At 43.3% G+C, this 18,227-nt stretch overlaps 1 protein-coding gene across 1 annotated transcript in view; it reads left to right on the forward strand.

Moving 5' to 3' along the window:
- LOC109895147 (NMDA receptor synaptonuclear signaling and neuronal migration factor-like) overlaps window positions 1-18,227 on the forward strand; it is a 55,595-nt gene that overhangs the window by 14,412 nt on the left and 22,956 nt on the right. The window contains exons 2-4 of the mRNA XM_031829502.1: window positions 8,281-8,342; window positions 12,566-13,345; window positions 17,420-17,492. Coding sequence (XP_031685362.1) covers window positions 8,281-8,342; window positions 12,566-13,345; window positions 17,420-17,492 — 915 coding nt within the window. The remainder of the gene's footprint in view (window positions 1-8,280; window positions 8,343-12,565; window positions 13,346-17,419; window positions 17,493-18,227) is intronic.

The raw sequence follows: 18,227 nt of genomic DNA on the forward strand, positions 1-18,227 counted from the left end.
GTCCGGACAACCGGCCCTCCGATTTGACACACTGAACTCTGAGAAGTAGTTGGTGAACTTGGCGAGACAGTCATTTGAGAAACCAAGGCTGTTGAGTCTGCCGATAAGAATGCGGTGATTGACAGAGTCGAAAACCTTGGCCAGGTCGATGAAGACGGCTGCACAGTACTGTCTTATCAATGGAGGTTATGATATCATTTAGGACCTTGAGCGTGGCTGAGGTGCACCTGCTGACCAGCCCGGAAACCAGTTTGCATATCGGAGAAGGTAGAAGTTGGAGAGTTTGTGCTATAGGATGCAAATTTCTGTTTGAAAAAAAACTAGCCTTTGCTTTCCTAACTGACTGTATATTGGTTCCCTGAAAAGTTGCATATCGCGTGGGCTATTTGATGCTAATGCAGTACACCACAGGATGTTTTTGTGCTGGTCAAGGGCAGTCAAGTCTGGAGTGAACCAAGGGCTATATCTGTTCTTAGTTCTACATTTTTTGAATGGGGCATGCCTATTTAAGATGGTGAGGAAACCAGGAATCCTCTACTGACGGGATGAGGTCCATATCCTCCCAGGATACCCGGGCCAGGTCGATTAGAAAGGCCCACTTGCTGAAGTGTTTTCGGGAGCATTTGACAGTGATGAAGGGTGATCGTTTGACCGCGGGCCCATTACGGACGCAGGCAATGAGGCAGTGATTGCTGAGATCCTGGTTGAAGACAGCAGAGGTGTATTTAGAGGGCAGGTTGGTCAGGATGATATCTGAGGGTGCCTGTGTTTACGGATTTAGGGTTGTACCTGATAGGTTCCTTGATAATTTGCGTGAGATTGAGGGCATCTAGCTTAGATTGCAGCACGGCCGGGGTGATAAGCATATCCCAGTTTAGATCACCTAACAGTACGAACTCTGAAGATCAATTCACATATGGTGTCCAGGGCACAGCTGGGGGCTTAAAGTGGTCCAATGGACAGACACTCCCATCTCCGCTGTGGAGCTTTGCAGCCATTTCAGGGTTATATTTGGTCTCTTTGTTGCCTCTGATTAATGCCCTCCTTGCCTGGTCCATGAGTTTTGGTGGGCGGCCCTGTCCTGGCAGGTTTGTTGTGGTGCCATATTCTTTCCATTTTTTAATAATTGATTTAATGGTGCTCCTTGGGATGTTCAAAGTTTCGGATATTTTTTTATAACCCGACCCTGATATGTACTTTTCCACAACTTTGTCCCTGACCTGTTTGGAGAGCTCCTTGGTCTTCATGGCGCTGCTTGCTTGGTGGTGCCCCTTTCTTAGTGATGTTGCAGAATCTGGGGCCTTTCGGAACAGGTGTATATATACTGAGATTATGTGACACTTAAATAAAGTCCACCTGTGTTCAATCTAACTAATTATGTGACTTCTGAAGGTAATTGGTTGCACCAGATCTTATTTAGGGGCTTCATAGCAAAGGGGGTGAATACATATTCACGCCCCTTTCCGTAAAAAAAATATAATTTTTAAAAATAAGTTGTTTTTTAAATTTCACTTCACCAATTTGGAACATTTTATGTATGTCCATTACATAAAATGCAAATAAAAATCCATTTAAATGACAGTTTAATGCAACAAAATAGGAAAAACGCCAAGGGGGATGAATACTTTTGCAAGGCACTGTATTTGCCCTGCTTTTACAGAACATGCAGTTAGGGTTTACACAGTACAGTACATCTCCTTTCTTCAATTCTTTTCTCCACTTTCTCTTTCATAAACCTCTCATCCTTATCATTCCTGCTTTCTATTTATGCTGTTTAAACACATCTCCCCCCTGTCACAGTCTTCCTGTTTCCCCAGCCCACTCGTCTCCCCCTCCCTTCTCTCCCCTCGTCACATGGCTGAAAACATGCAAGGATTCAGGATTCTGCTCATAAAAGCACAATACAATCTGCCAGACAGTAGAGCAGACAACGTGAGGGCAGAGGAAGGCAAGGCACACAGACGATACGTCCCAAATGACAACCTGTTCGATATATAGTGCACTTCTTTTGACCAAGTCACTGTAAGGGGACTAGGGTGCCATTTGGGATGGAGACAGAGATACATGGGGGTGGTACACTCCTCTCCTATCTAACTATGCCACTCTTCTCTCTAATGAATGTCTTAATACTTCCCCACTGAGTTCTTTTTTTATGGTTGTTAATCGATGTTCAAAGTGCTGGGGAAAAAAGTGATTCATTAATATGGTGGCTGTGTAATTGGCTTACGCTTCAATCCACATACTGTCTCTGGTTCTCTGTGGACTGTCCTTGAGAAGCAGAGACATTAACATTTATGGAGCACAAGGAAGGAAGCCACAGATGTGAGTTGAGCAATCAGGCTGGACTACTATCAGTGAAATGTCAGTTGTTGTATTGGACCATATGTAACCGGTGTGAAATGGCTAGTTAGATAGCGGTGTGCGGTAGTAGCGTTTCAATCGCTGACACTTACTTGAAGTAGTTATTTCCGTTGCTCTGCAAGGGCTGCGGCTTTTGTGGAGCGATAGGTAATGATGCTTCAAAGGGTGACTGTTGTCGATGTGTTGAGAGGGCCTGTAACGGTCGTCGGTGGCAGCGCAGCGTGGTACTTGTTCATGTTATTTATTTAAACTGAACACTATTAAACAAAAACACAACCGAGACAGCTCCGTCAGGTGCAAACCACACTAAACAGAAAATATAATCACCCACAACTCAAGGGTGAAAACAGGCTGCCTAAGTATGGTTCTCAATCAGGTACAACGATTGACAGCTGCCTCTGATTGAGAACCATACCAGGCCAAACACAGAAATACCAAATCATAGAAAAAATAACATAGACTGCCCACCCAACTCACGCCATGACCATACTAAAACAAAGACATCACAAAGGAACTAAGGTCAGAACGTGACAGGGCCCCTTGTTCAAGCCCAGGTTGGGGTGAGGATAGGGATGGAAGGAACACTGTTACACATAGTAGTTCCACAATTGGCTCCATGACAGTAGCTAGTTTGTCCTCTGGAAGTGGTCGTCTTGGATGTGTGTGGTCCTCCCCATTACCTTTATACGCAGCCCTTTAGAATGTTTATAGGAAGGAGTGGAGAGCCAGAGAGATAAGGGATGAAAGCATCCCCCCCCTCCCCCCTCTCTCTCCTCTGCTGCTGCACTTGCTGCTTCATATTTAATTAGATAGAGTGTGTTGTAGAAGGGAGGGCGGCATTGCATTTCAGAGCAGCATCCACACAGAGATGTGTACAGACTGCCCAACACCAGCCAGCACAACTCACTGAATGTGTAATGCTGTAGGTGTGTGTGTGCATGTGTGTGTGCAGTGCATGCGTGTCTTTGTGTGTATATATACTGTATGTACACACACACGTGCATTGCTTGTCTTAGCCCATATCCTCTCTTGTCTCTAGCCTACATTATGTGCAGTATGCGTAGCTATGTGTGAGTACTTGCTATAGAAATGTGTTTGTAGAAATGTGTTTGTGTGGGAGAGTTATTAAACAACATAGTACAGCTGACCATGTTCTTTTCTGTTGCCAATTAAGAGAGTAAGAACAATAGAACAAACACAAAATGTCCCTGATGATGTGTGTGGTACAGTACATGTTGGGCCATATTATGTAGGATGAAAGCTGGAGAAAGAATTGCACACATCTTTTGTTTCATATTGCAAATCCATCCCCAGACCCACTTCAGTGAACCACAGGGGAGATGGAATTTGTGACACATGAAATAAGTGCTTTTTTGTTTGATGAAGCTATAGATTGAACTCATGTACATACTGTACTCAGCCTCCCATATCCCTCTTTACACTCTCCATGTGCAATTCTCCCCTCCCGCTGTGTGTGTGTGTGTGTGTGTGTGTGTGTGTGTGTGTGTGTGTGTGTGTGTGTGTGTGTGTGTGTGTGTAAATGTGAAAGGGTTTACTCCCCTACTGTACTATCGCCACTCATATGTGTGGCCCTAGAGCCGTGTACAAGAGCAAGGAATCATATCAAACCGGTCTGGAACACACCTGCATATTGGATTTCACACTCAAAATAATGGTTTTAGGCACGTGTCATGAACATGTTCGGAATGTATAGATAGCACACCAGCGTCAAGAGACCTCGAGTAGTTTCGGTTTAAGAAGACAGTTCCATAGGGAACTAAAACCAAGAGTAAAACCAAGGTACTAACCAGGTTTCCATTCAACATTTTTATGCGGGTAAAGTACATGTTGAATGAAAAATGTAATGACATGTAATCTCCAATTGTTGACAAAAATAAATACTCTAGACAAAATACGCTTTTTGTGACGCATTTATGCGTACCACTACGACTAATCGGGAAAGCATGCAGTTTATTAGGCTAGAGATGAAATACATTATGATGAACTTCACAGGTTGGTGAAAGTGCAAGGTAATGAGCTTGATGCTCCTTTCCAATAAATATCGAGGGTCTTATTCTGGTGACATGATAATCGATGCTGGCTCCATGCGGTTTGATAAATCATCTAGCTCTTTTGCCCATAATAGTAATCTCATCATGTAGGCTGGAGCGCACGAGCCAACAGCAGTGTTTTTTGTTAGAGTTGAAAATTGGATGGAAACCAATTTAAACTTATATTTTTTATCTGGTACATCAAATGAAATGTATTTATATAGCCCTTCTTACATCAGCTGATATCTCAAAGTGCTGTACAGAAACCCAGCCTAAAACCTCCAAACAGCAAGCAATGCAGGTGTAGAAGCACGGTGGCTAGGAAAAACTCCCTAGAAAGGCCAAAACCTAGGAAGTAACCTAGAGAGGAACCAGGCTATGAGGGGTGGCCAGTCAGAACATGGCCAAGATGTTCAAATGTTCTTACATGACCAGCATGGTCAAATAATAATAATCACAGTAGTTGTCAAGGGTGCAGCAAGTCAGAACTTCAGGAGTAAATGCCAGTTGGCTTTTCATAGCCGATCATTCAGAGTATCTCTACCGCTCCTGCTGTCTCAAGAGAGTTGAAAACAGCAGGTCTGGGACAGGTAGCTCGTCAGGTGAACAGGTCAGGGTTCCATAGCTGCAGGCAGAACAGTTGAAACTGGAGCAGCAGCACGGCCAAGTGAACTGTGGACAGCAAGGAGTCATCATGCCAGGAAGTCCTGAGGCATGGTCCTAGGGCTCAGGTCCTCCGAGAGAGCGAAAGAAAGAGAGAATTAGAGAGACCATACTTAAATTTACACAGGACACCGGATAAGACAGGAGAAGTACTCCAGATATAACAGACTGACCCTAGCCCCCCAACACATAAACTATTGCAGCATAAATACTGGAGGCTGAGACAGGAGGGGTCAGGAGACACGGTGGCCCTATCCGATGATACCCCCGGACAGGGCGAAACAGGCAGGATATAACCCCACCCACTTTGCCAAAGCACAGGGATATCTTCAACCACCAATTTACCATCCGAGTATAGCGCACAAATAGCCCACAAGGCCGAGTATAGCCCACAAAGTATAGCCCACGGCACAACCCAAGGTGGGCACCAACCCAGACAGGAAGATCACGTCAGTGATTCAACCCACTCAAGTGACGCATCTGTCCTAGGGACGGCATGGAAGAGCACCAGTAAGCCAGTGACTCTGTAATAGGATTAGAGGCAGAGAATCCCAGTGGAGAGAGGGGAACCGGCCAGGCAGTCTTCAGTAAAGACTTAAAGGTTGAGACCGAGTCTGCGTCTCTCACATGGGTAGGCAGACCATTCCATAAAAATGGAGCTCTATAGGAGAAAGCCCTGCCTCCAGCTGTTTGCTTAGAAATTCTAGGGACAATTAGGAGGCCTGCGTCTTGTGACCGTAGCATACGTGTAGGTATGTACGGCAGGACCAAATCGGAAAGATAGCTAGGAGCAAGCCCATGTAATGCTTTGTAGGTTAGCAGTAAAACCTTGAAATCAGCCCTTGCCTTGACAGGAAGCCAGTGTAGGGAGGCTAGCACTGGAGTAATATGATACATTTTTTTGGTTCTAGTCAGGATTCTATCAGCCGTATTTAGCACTAGCTGAAGTTAATTTAGTGCTTTATCCGGGTAGCCGGAAAGTAGAGCATTGCAGTAGTCTAACCTAGAAGTAACAAAAGCATGGATACATTTTTCTCCATCATTTTTGGACAGAAAGTTTCTGATTTTTGCAATGTTACGTAGATGGAAAAAAGCTGTCCTTGTAACGGTCCAGAGTAACGCCGAGGTCCTTCACAGTTTTATTTGAGACGACTGTACAACCATCAAGATTAATTGTCAGATTCAACAGAAGATCTCTTTGTTTCTTGGGACCTAGAACAAGCATCTCTGTTTTGCCAGAGGTTAAAAGTAGAACGTTTACAGCCATCCACTTCCTTATGTATGAAACACAGGCTTCTAGCACGGGCAGTTTTAGGGCTTCACCATGTTTCATTAAAATGTACAGCTGTGTGTCATCTTCATAGCAGTGAAAGTTAACATTATGTTTTTGAATGACATCCCCAAGAGGTAAAATATATAGTGAAAACAATAGTGGTCCTAAAACGGAACCTTGAGGAACACCGAAATTTACAGTTGATTTGTCAGAGGACAAACCATTCACAGAGACAAACTGATATATTTCCGACAGATAAGATCTAAACCAGGCCAGTCCGTGTTGACCAATTTGGGTTTCCAATCTCTCCAAAAGAATGTGGTGATCGATGGTATCAAAAGCAGCAGTAAGGTGTAGGAGCACGAGGACAGATGCAGAGCCTCCGTCTGACGCCATTAAAAGGTAATTTAAACCTTCACAAGTGCAGTCTCGGTGCTATAATGTGGTCTTAAACCAGACTGAAGCATTTCGTATACATTGTTTGTCTTCAGGAAGGCAGTGAGTTTTTGAGAGAAATGGAAGATTCGATATAGGCCGATAGTTTTTTATATTTTCTGGGTCAAGGTTTGGCTTTTTCAAGAGAGGCTTTATTACTGCCACTTTTAGTGAGTTTGGTAAACATCCGATGGATAGAGAGCCGTTTATTATGTTCAACATAGGAGGGCCAAGCACAGGAAGCAGCTCTTTCAGTAGTTTATTTGGAATAGGGTCCAGTATTCAGCTTGAAGGTTTAGAGGCCATGATTATTTTCATCACTGTGTCAAGAGATATAGTACTTAAACACTTGAGTGTCTCTCTTGATCCTAGGTCCTGGTAGAGTTGTGCAGACTTAGGACAACTGAGTTTTGGAGGAATACGCAGATTTAAAGAGGAGTCCGTAATTTGCTTTCTAATGATCATGATCTTTTCCTCAAAGTTCATGAATTTATTACTGCTGTAGTGAAAGTCATCCTCACTTGGGGGATGCTGCTTCTTAGTTAGCTTTGCGACAGTATCAAAAGACATTTTGGATTGTTCTTATTTTCCTCAATTAAGTTTAAAAAATAGGATGATCGAGCAGCAGTAAGGGCTCTTCGATACTGCACGGTACTGTCTTTCCAAGCTAGTCGTAAGACTTCCAGTTTGGTGTGGCGTCATTTCCGTTCCAATTTTCTGGAAGCTTGCTTCAGAGCTTGGGCATTTTCTGTATATCAGGGAGCTAGTTTCTTATGAGAAATGTTTTAAGTTTTTACGGGTGCAACTGCATCTAGGGTATTGCGTAAGGTTAAATTGAGTTCCTTAGTTAGGTGGTTAACTGATTTTTGTCCTCTGACGTCCTTGGGTAGGCAGAGAGAGTCTGGAAGGGCATCAAGGAATCTTTGGGTTGTCTGAGAATTTATAGCACGAGAATTTATAGCACTAAATGGGACTTGAATAGCAAAATGTGTTTCGCCCTACATCATCAGCACCGTGTTTGAATTGCAACAAGTCAATTTGATTCAAACTCTCTGGGAAAACGTGAGTATTTTAGAATATTTGTATGAAATTTTGTCGCCAATTGGATGGAAAGCTAATGAGACAAATCAGGTTATTCAATTATTGGGTGGGACAATCATAAAACACTGGTTACTTCCAAAATGGCACCTTATTGGTTAAAAGTAGTACACTATATAGGGAATAGAGTGCCATTTGGAATGCTGTTATTGAGTAGGATATGTCTTGGTCTGGAGAGTGGTGAGTCACTCAGTTGGAGTCAGCAAGCTCCCTGTGAGAGACAGACAGGCAGGCAGCCTCACAGTGAGAGGCAGACAGACAAACAGACAGGCAGGCAGGCAGGCAGGCAGGCTCACAGTGAGTGGCAGACAGACAGGCAGCCAGTCAGGCTCACAGTGAGAGTCAGGCAGCCAGCTGTCCAGTGCTAATCAGAGTGTTGTGTTGTGCTTCTCTTTGCAGAGCAGCCAGAGCTTTCGGAGATTACCTGTCTCACACACACCCTGAGAACCGCAACGGATCAGGTACTCTCAGTGTCCAGCCTCATCTAGTACATCCCATAACATTCCTTCACATTTCCTATAACTTTCCTCTTCACATGGCTTAACATATCCTATAACTTTCATTTTCACATGGCTTCACATATCCTAGAAGTTTCCGCTTCACATTTCCTCTTCACATGGCTTCACATTTCCTAGAGCTTTCCTCTTCAAATGTAACCGACCGGCTCGATTCGGTCTAATGTGACAAAATTTGAAAATGTATTTTTTACATTGAATAAAAGTAGAGACTCAGAGATAGAAAATGTTATATCTGTAACGTTGTCTGCATGTATCTGGTGAGATGAGTCAGGCGCAGGACAGCAGATATGAGTAATAAAAACACTTTTATTCAAAAATCTAAATTATATACATAATATACACGGCCACAATATACGGACCGCAATACAACAAACAATCACTCACAAAAACCATGTGGGGAACAGAGGGTTAAATAATGAACAGGTGTTTGTGGGATTGAAAACAGGTGTGTGAAACAAAGACAAAACAAATGGAAAATGAAAAGTGGATCGGCGGTAGCTAGAAAGCCGGTGACGTCGACTGCCGAACGCCGCCCAAACAAGGAGAGGGACCGACTTCGGCGGAAGTCGTGACAATATCATACACTACAACCACAGTTGAGGAACAGTGGGAAAGTTATTCTGCCTTGAATGTTGATAAACTTGTAACCTCACTTTTGAGAAAATTCCCCTTGAAAGTTTTGGTTAACCTACTTGAGAGCTCTTCTTTGTCTACACCCATTCAGCATCGTCCACACCCTCTTAAGCTTTAGTCCCACCCATCTCTTCAAGGATTCACATGTGAGGCCATGCTCTAAACAACCAAAGATTTCAAGACTAAAGGCTGGTTGATACTCGGCCTATCTACAGTTGTGGCTGTGTCTTCATTAACATTCTATTGTGGTCCGACATCAGCCTGGTGGTCCAAAATAGCATAACTAGTGTATTTTGTTTCAACATCAATAAATCCACCCATTTAAAAAGGAATTTAGTATACAGTACCAGTCAAACGTTTGGACACACCAACTCATTCCAGGGTTTTTCTTTATTTGTACTATTTTCTAATAATAATAGTGAAATCATCAAAACTATGAAATAACACACATGGAATCATGTATTAACCCCAAAAAAGTGTTAAACTAATCAAAATATATGTTCTATTTGAGATTCTTCAATGTAGCCACCCTTTGCCTTGATGACAGCATTGCACACTCTTGGCATTCTCTCAACCAGCTTCACTTGGAATGCTTTTCCAACCGTCTTGAAGAAGTTCCCACATATGCTGAGCACTTGCTGGCGGCTCTTCCCTCACTCTGTGGTCCAACTTATCCTAAACCATCTCAATTCAGTTGAGGTTGGGTGATTGTGGAGGCCAGGTAATCTGATGCAGCACTCCATCACTTTCCCTCTTGGTCGCTGCAGAGTGATGTGGTAGCCATGCTGGTTAAGTGTGCCTTGAATTCTGAATAAATCACAGACAGGCATCCCCACACCATCACACCTCCTCCTCCATGCTTCACGGTGGGAACTACATATGAGGAGATAATCCATTCACCTACTCTCACAAAGACATGGCGGTTGGAACCCAAAATCTAAAATTTGGACCAAAAGATAGATTTCCACTGTTTAATGTCCATTGCTAGTGTTTCTTGGCCCAAGAAAGTCTCTTCTTATTATTTGTGTTCTTTAGTAGTGGTTTCTTTGCAGAAATTCTATCATGAAGGCCTGATTCACTCAGTCTCCTCTGAACAATTGATGTTGAGATGTGTCTGTTACTTGAACTCTGTGAAACATTTTTTGGTTCTGCAATTTTTGAGGCTGGTAACTCTAATGAACTTAACCTCTGCAGAACAGGTAACTCTGGGTCTTCCTTTTCTGTGGCGGTGCCCATGAGAGCCAGTTTCATCATAGCGCTCAAAGTTCTTGAAATGTTCTGGAATGACTGACCTTCATGTTTTAAAATAATGATGGACTATCACTTCTCTTTACTTATTTGAGCTGTTCTTGCCATAATATGGACTTGGGTCTTTTACCAAATGGGACTATCTTCTGTATACCACCCTTACCTTGTCACAACACAACTGATTGGCTCAATCGCATTAAGAAGGAAATACATTCCACAAATTAACAAGGCACACCTGTTAATTTAAATGCATTCCTGGAGACGACCTCATGAAGCTGGTTGAGAGAATGCTAAGAATGTGCAAAGCTGTCATCAAGGCAAAGGGTTGCTACTTTGAAGAATCTCAAATATAAAATATATTTTGTTTTGTTTAACACTTTCTTCGTTACTACATGATTCCATATGTGTTATTTCATAGTTTTGATGTATTCACTATTATTCTACAATGTAGAAAATAGTAAAAAATAAAGAAAAACCCTGAATGAGTTGGTGCGTCCAAACCTTTGACTTGTACTGTATGTCAGTCTATCAAACCAGGCAACTAAAAGCAACTGTCTAAACAATGTTTTGGTTCATTTCTAGCTAACTAGCTAATGTTAAGTTAGACGGTTAGCCAGTTCAAATAATGACCATATCATATAGATGACAACATTTTCACTTTAGCTCATTTGAAATCAAATTGAAGTTCAATTTGTCACATGCACAGGATACAGAAGATGTAGTGAAATGGTTACTTGCATAGTAGAGTGTTTTGTTAAGACATGTAGCTATCTAGCTAGCTAGCTAAACAATTAACCATAATCCAAACTCATAACGTTACTTCTTGCATGAATCTGCAGGCAACCAGGTTCAATGTTAGCTAGTTAGCTAACATTAGGCTATAACTAGCAATGCAAATGGCTTTGAGATACAAATAATATTACTACACAGATCATACACGTAACGTTAGCTAGCGAGCCAGATAACGTTAGCTAGCTAGCCAACAGTATGCTTTCACTTGAAATGAAAAAGACTTTCTGCCAAAATTTGAAACGTATAACATCTGAAAATGTAGCTAGCTAGAATATGTAGCTAGCTAGAATATTTTACCTGTATACATGGATGGACGCCTCTCCTTCTCTGTCATGGATGCCATGGTTGCCATTAGTTTGAAGATGTAATCCGGAGACAGGTGTTTAATACAATAGTGTGTTCTCTTTTTCTCTTTTCAACTCCCTCTGAATATTTACAATCAAACACCAGAATTTTCACCATCTCCTTAGTTATCATTTTCTAATTCTACTGGGAATTCCACTGATTTCAAAACTCCATCCTCCAGAAATTGGAGAACAACACTTATGCAGTAATACTACGTGATATCTTTGAAAATAGCAGCGTTAGAAAGGATTACCGACACCTACTGACTAGGTCATGTTCTAGACAGACGCGTGCTACATGGCATACCAATCCGAACTCATCTCTCAGCATGTCCAGCCCATCCATTATCTCAGCCAGTCATGGCTAGCAGGAAAGTATTTTTCCGTAGCTAAAACAACTAGGCTCATAATTTAACAATTTTATTCATCTTTTCAGATGGCATACACATTTTTTATTAAGGCACATCAAAGTTCACATGTTCCAGAAGGCATTTCTGACAAAAAACGTTTACGTTCAAATGCCTCTGCTGTGAAGTAGTGACGCACAACATATGCCTCGTTTTCCAAAAACGAGTCACAAATGGCTTCACATGTCCTATAACCGTCCACTTCAAATGGCTTCCCATTTCCATCACATAGCTTCACATTTCCTGTAACTTTCCTCTAGACATAGCTTCACATTTCCTATAACTTTCCCCATCACATGGCTTCACATTTCCATCACATGGCTTCCCATTTCCTATTAATTTTCCTTCTCACATGGCTTCACCTTTCCTATAACTTTCCTCATCACATGACTTTCCTCTCATCTCACTGTATAGCAGCACTAAATGCTCTGAAATCATTACCACACTATATCTGGCAAATTTCACTGTGCGAAGGTGTATCTTTCCAAGGCAGAGGACCGGGTAAGTCTGCCAAACCCCTTCTATCATCCAACTCATCCTCTCAAAATACCTCCTAATTTCCTCCATCTCTCATTTCCCTTCTCCATTATCCATCTCTTCACATTTCATTCCTCCTCTCATCTCTGAAAAGCTTTGTTTGCTCTCTGATGTTTGCTCCAATGTTGCCAAGGCCTTTAGAGCACAAGATGAACAGCTCATCTCTTTGTCCTCTCTCTCTTGCTCTTGCGCTTGCTCTCTTCAGATCAGCTTCTATCTAATACCTTCATTGGCCAAGACAAAGACTCCCCTGACGTCAGTCATCTTCACAACAACAACCTACACCCTCAGAGCCACTGTGGTGCCAAGGCCATCCAGGACCAGTCCCAGGCCCACAGTCTCCAGTCCCAGCTCAGCACACTGCATCCCCACCACAGCAGTATCCAGCCCAGTACCCTGCAGCCAAGCAGTCTGCAGCCCACAGGCCCCTCCAAGCACAGGCTCTCAGCAGGGCTCTCAGCGGAGCGGAGTTTCTCCTCCGAGGAGCAGCAGCCACCTCCCAGGTCCTCTGAGGGGAGCCTGACCAGCCTGAAACCAGCTGCCCAGCGGGTCTACACCATCACCAGGGAGGGAGGCATGCTAGGGGGGCGAGGCAGCGAGGAGAATCTGGAGCTGGAGGTGCTGAAGCAGCCTCTGTCCCCTCCTCCCTCCTCCAACCAGACCTCCTTTTCCAACCAACAACCACCAGGCAGCAAACATCACCGCGGCAACATTAGCCATGGCCCACAGGGCCACAGGCCCAAGTCCCAGCCCCTTCAGAGCTCAGGGAGTGCCCATAACATCCGGGACTGGGTGGTGAGGAGGGTGGGCTCGCGGGAGGACTGCACCCCAGACTGTGTCACCTGCATCAGGGCCCCATGTCCGAGCCAGCGCTCCCTGGATCTGGAGACGTCCCCGCGAGACGGAGGAAAACAGAGGAAGAAGCTAGAGAGGATGTTCAGCCAAGACCAAGGCAGAGACAGACGAGGCTCTGCTGAGGAGAGAGGTGAGGAGGAGGATAGAGGAGGAGGAGGAGGATGATGATGACCAAATCAAATACCACTTTACTTATATAGCACATTTCAGACATGAATGCAATGCAATGCGCTTCACAGAAAAAAATTAAGAAAAATACATCTTTACTACACAAAAAACAAAAGAATAACAATAAAACCTGAATGACTAATAAGCACCCTGAGGAAAAGCAAAATTAAAAAGGTGTGTTTTAAGATCTCTTTTAAATATGTCCACAGTTTCGGCCCCCCTCAGGTTCTCTGGCAGGCTATTCCAGAGGCTGGGGGCATAATTAATAATGGCTGCCTCTCCATGCCTCTTGGTCCTAGGCTTTGGGATAGTTAAAAGGCCAGTGCCAGAGGACCTGAGGGACCTACTGGGTGCAAAACACAAGTATGTCTGACATGTATTAGGGTGCACATTCATGGATTGATTTAAAAACCAATAGAAGAATAATCAAATTAATTTTAAAACTCACAGGCAGCCAGTGCAGAGACATCAAAACCGGTGCAATGTATGCTCTTCATCTGGTCTTGGTCAGCACCCGTGCTACAGCATTCTGTATGTTTTGCAGTTGACAAACAGCTTTCTTGGGTAGACCAGACAGGAGAGCATTACAGTAGTCAAGCCTGCTTGTAAGAAAAGCATGGATGAGTCTCTGTATCAGCCTGATAGAAATGACTGCACCTTGGTAATGTTCATCAGGTGGTAAAAAAAAGCTCATTTGGTCGCATTCCTAATGTGTTATTTGAAATTAAGTTCAGAATCTAAAATGACACCTAGGTTTTTTACCTGGTGTTTTATCTGTATTGCTTTGGCTCCAATAATATGGTAAGAACCTCGGCCTGGTCTTGATTTAGCTGAAGGGAGTTGTTAGCCGTCCATGTATTGCTCGTGTTTCTTGGCCCAAGTAAGTCTCTTCTTGTTGTTGGTGTTCTTTAGTCATGGTTTCTTTGCAGCAATTCTATCATGAATGCCTGATTCACTCAGTCTCCTCTGAACAGTTGATGTTGAGATGTGTGTTACTTGAACTCTGTGAGGCATCTATTTGGGCTGCCATCTGAGGTGCAGTTAATTGCCATTTCTGAGGCTGGTAAATCTAATGAACTCATCCTCTGCAGCAGAGGTAACTCTAGGTCTTCCTTTCCTGTGGCGGTCCTAATGAGAGCCAGTTTCATCATAGCACTTGGTTTTTGCAAGTGACTGACCTTCATGTCTTAAAGTAAGGATGGACTGTAATTTCTCTTTTCTTATTTGAGCTGCTCTTGCCATAATATGGACTTGGTCTTTTACCAAATAGGACTATCTTCTGTTTACCACCCCTACCTTGTCACAATACAACTGATTGGCTCAAACGCAGTAAGAAGGAAATTAATGACACAAATGAACTTTTAACAGCTCACACCTTTTAATTGAAATGCATTCCAGGTGACTACCTCATGAAGCTGGTTGAGAGAATGCCAAGAGTGGGCAAAGCTGTCATCAAGGCAAAGGGTTGCTACTTTGAAGAATCTCAAATATAACATTTATTTTGATTTGTTTAACACTTTTCTGGTTACTGCATGATTCCGTGTGTGTTTTGTCATAGTTTTGATGTCTTCACTATTATTCTACAATGTAGAAAATAGTAAAAATAAATGCAAAAACATTGAATGAGTTGATGTGTCCAAACTTTTGACTGGTACTGTATATAAAACCCCAAATCAAACCTTGTGGAACGCCATATGTGATATTTATTTTCTCTGAGTTATGTTTACCAAGGGTGAGAAATACTGTAACTCTTAACCGCTTAAATAGGTCCTAAACTAATTTAGAACAGGACTAGAGAGGCCAACCCAACTCTTCAGTCTGTCCAGAAGGACATCATTGTCAACAGTGTTGAATGCAGCATTTAAATCCAAACGTACAGAAAGTGGTAAGGCTGTCTCACAACATGTATCTAAAATGAACCCTATAAATAGCACTGTTGGGAGATTTAGAAAGCCATAGTCTAGCAATCAACAATATAATAATAATTTTATCTTTAAATCGCAATCTGTAGATACCATGCGATTAGACAGGTTCAGAATGTATGTAAAACATCACAGCACAGATTAAAAATACATGGCACATGGAAATCATAAGATGGTGTTTTACGGAGATAGATGGGATGGACTGAGAGTAGCTAAGGGGTGGATTTAAAAGCTCATGTTCTAGAATAGTTATGACTGAAAACACAATGTATATTGTACAGTATAAGTACTATCTATCCAGATGTGATGTAAACTCAGCAAAAAAAAGAAATGTCCCTTTTTCAGGACCCTGTCTTTCAAAGAGAATTCATAAAATCCAAATAACTTCACAGTTCATTGTAAAGGGTTTAAACACTGTTTCCCATGCTTGTTCAATGAACCATAAACAATCCATGAACGTGCACCTGTGGAACGGTTGTTGAGACACTAACAGCTTACAGGTGGTAGGCAATTAAGATCACAGTTATGAAAACTTAGGACAATAAAGAGGCCTTTCTACTGACTCTGAAAAACACCAAAAGAAAGATGCCTATGGTCCCTGCTCATCTGCGGGAATGTGCCTTAGGCATGCTGCAAGGAGGCATGAGGACTGCAGATGTGGCCAGGGCAATAAATCGCAATACTGTGAGATGCCTAAGGCAGGACGGACAGCTGATCGTCCTCGCAGTGGCAAACCACTTGTAATAACACTTGCACAGGATCGGTACATCCGAACATCACACCTGCGGGACAGGTACAGGATGGCAACAACAACTGCCTGAGCTACACCAGGAATGCACAATTCCTCCATCAGTACTCAGACTGTCCGCAATGGGCTGAGAGAGGCTGGACTGAGGGCTTGTAGGCCTGTTGTAAGGCAGGTCCTCACCAGACATCACCGGCAACAATGTCACCTATGGGCACTAACCCACCGTCACTGGACCAGACAGGACTGACAAAATGTGCTCTTCACTGACAAGTCTCAGTTTTGTCTCACCAGGGGTGATGGTAGGATCGTCGAAGGAATGAGCATTACACCGAGGCCTGTACTCTGGAGCAGGATCGGTTTGGAGGTGGAGGGTCCGTCATGGTCTGGGGCGATGTGTCACAGCATCAACGGACTGAGCTTGTTGTCATTGCAAGCAATCTCAATGCTGTGCGTTACAGGGAAGACATCCTCCTCCCTCATGTGGTACCTTTCCTGCACGCACATCCTGACATGACCCTACAGCATGACAATGCCACCAGCCATACTGCTCATTCTGTGCGTGTTTTCCTGCAAGACAGGAATATCAGTGTTCTGCCATGGCCAGCGAAGAGCCCGGATCTCAATCCCATTGAGCACATCTGGGACCTGTTGGATCGGTGAGGGCTAGGGCCATACCCCCCAGAAATGTACAGGACCTTGCAGGTGCCTTGGTGGAAGAGTGGGGTAACATCTTACATCAAGAACTGGCAAATCTGGCGCAGTCCATGAGGAGGAGATGCACTGCAGTACTTGTTAATGCAGCTGGTGGCAACACCAGATACTGACTGTTACTTTTGATTTTGACCCCCCCTTTGTTCAGGGACACATTATTCAATTTCTGTTAGTCACATGTCTTTGGAACTTGTTCAGTTTGTCTCAGTTGTTGAATCTTGTTATGTTCATGTTAGGTTTTCTGAAAATAAACGCAGTTGACAGTGAGAGGACGTTTCTTATTTTGCTGAATTTACAGTAAAAAAACACAATAAAAATGCTGTCTCTGTGCTGGGGTGGAAACAAAACCAGATTGACATTTTTCAAAAATACAGTTGAAAAAGCATTTAGCTGTTTGAAATCCAATTTCTATAGAATTTTGCATAAGTATTATGATGATGATGGAGGATGGAAGGATGGAGGGGAGTGGGGCTTTTAGGTGTCTTTGTGTCTCTTTATCCCCATACCTTGTCCCATGTGGTAAGACTCATTTGCGGTATAATGTTTTTCTCAAACTCAAAGCACATTGTGTGGAGAAGGGTAACAGCTGACAGACAACAACTTTTGAAGTGTAATGTTGTGGGCTAAACTTCTGCTTTGTCTCCTTTGTTTGTAGAGGACAACCCTAATAGCTGGTTCCCCAAAGAGAACATGTTCAGCTTCCAGACGGCTACCACAACAATGCAGGCGTGAGTATAGGATACCAGATATAACCTCACCACTCTGCTCCACTCCTACTGAACATGACATGGCTGCCTCAAAGAGTTCTGTGTGCTAATGATGGATGAGTTCTAGAGTGCCTCCCAAATATGCACAATATTCCGTATACACAGTAGTTCTCAATAAAGGGAATAGGGTGCTTTTGGGGATGTAGCCTTAGACTCCTTCACATGGCTGTGCCCTGGACACAGTTGGAGGCCAGTGGTTTTATAGGACACAGTTGGAGGCCAGTGGTTTTAAAGGGGACAGTTGGAGGCCAGTGGTTTTATAGGACACAGTTGGAGGCCAGTGGTTTTATCGAACACAGTTGGAGGCCAGTGGTTTTAAAGGGGACAGTTGGAGGCCAGTGGTTTTATAGGACACAGTTGGAGGCCAGTGGTTTTATAGGACACAGTTGGAGGCCAGTGGTTTTAAAGGGGACAGTTGGAGGCCAGTGGTTTTATAGGACACAGTTGGAGCCCAGTGGTTTTATAGGACACAGTTGGAGGCCAGTGGTTTTAAAGGGGACAGTTGGAGGCCAGTGGTTTTATAGGACACAGTTGGAGGCCAGTGGTTTTATAGGACACAGTTGGAGGCCAGTGGTTTTAAAGGGGACAGTTGGAGGCCAGTGGTTTTATAGGACACAGTTGGAGGCCAGTGGTTTTATAGAACACAGTTGGAAGAAAGTGGTTTTAAAGGGGACAGTTGGAGGCCAGTGGTTTTAG

Source organism: Oncorhynchus kisutch, linkage group LG8 (assembly GCF_002021735.2).
Source record: "Oncorhynchus kisutch isolate 150728-3 linkage group LG8, Okis_V2, whole genome shotgun sequence".
Taxonomy (NCBI): domain Eukaryota; kingdom Metazoa; phylum Chordata; class Actinopteri; order Salmoniformes; family Salmonidae; genus Oncorhynchus; species Oncorhynchus kisutch.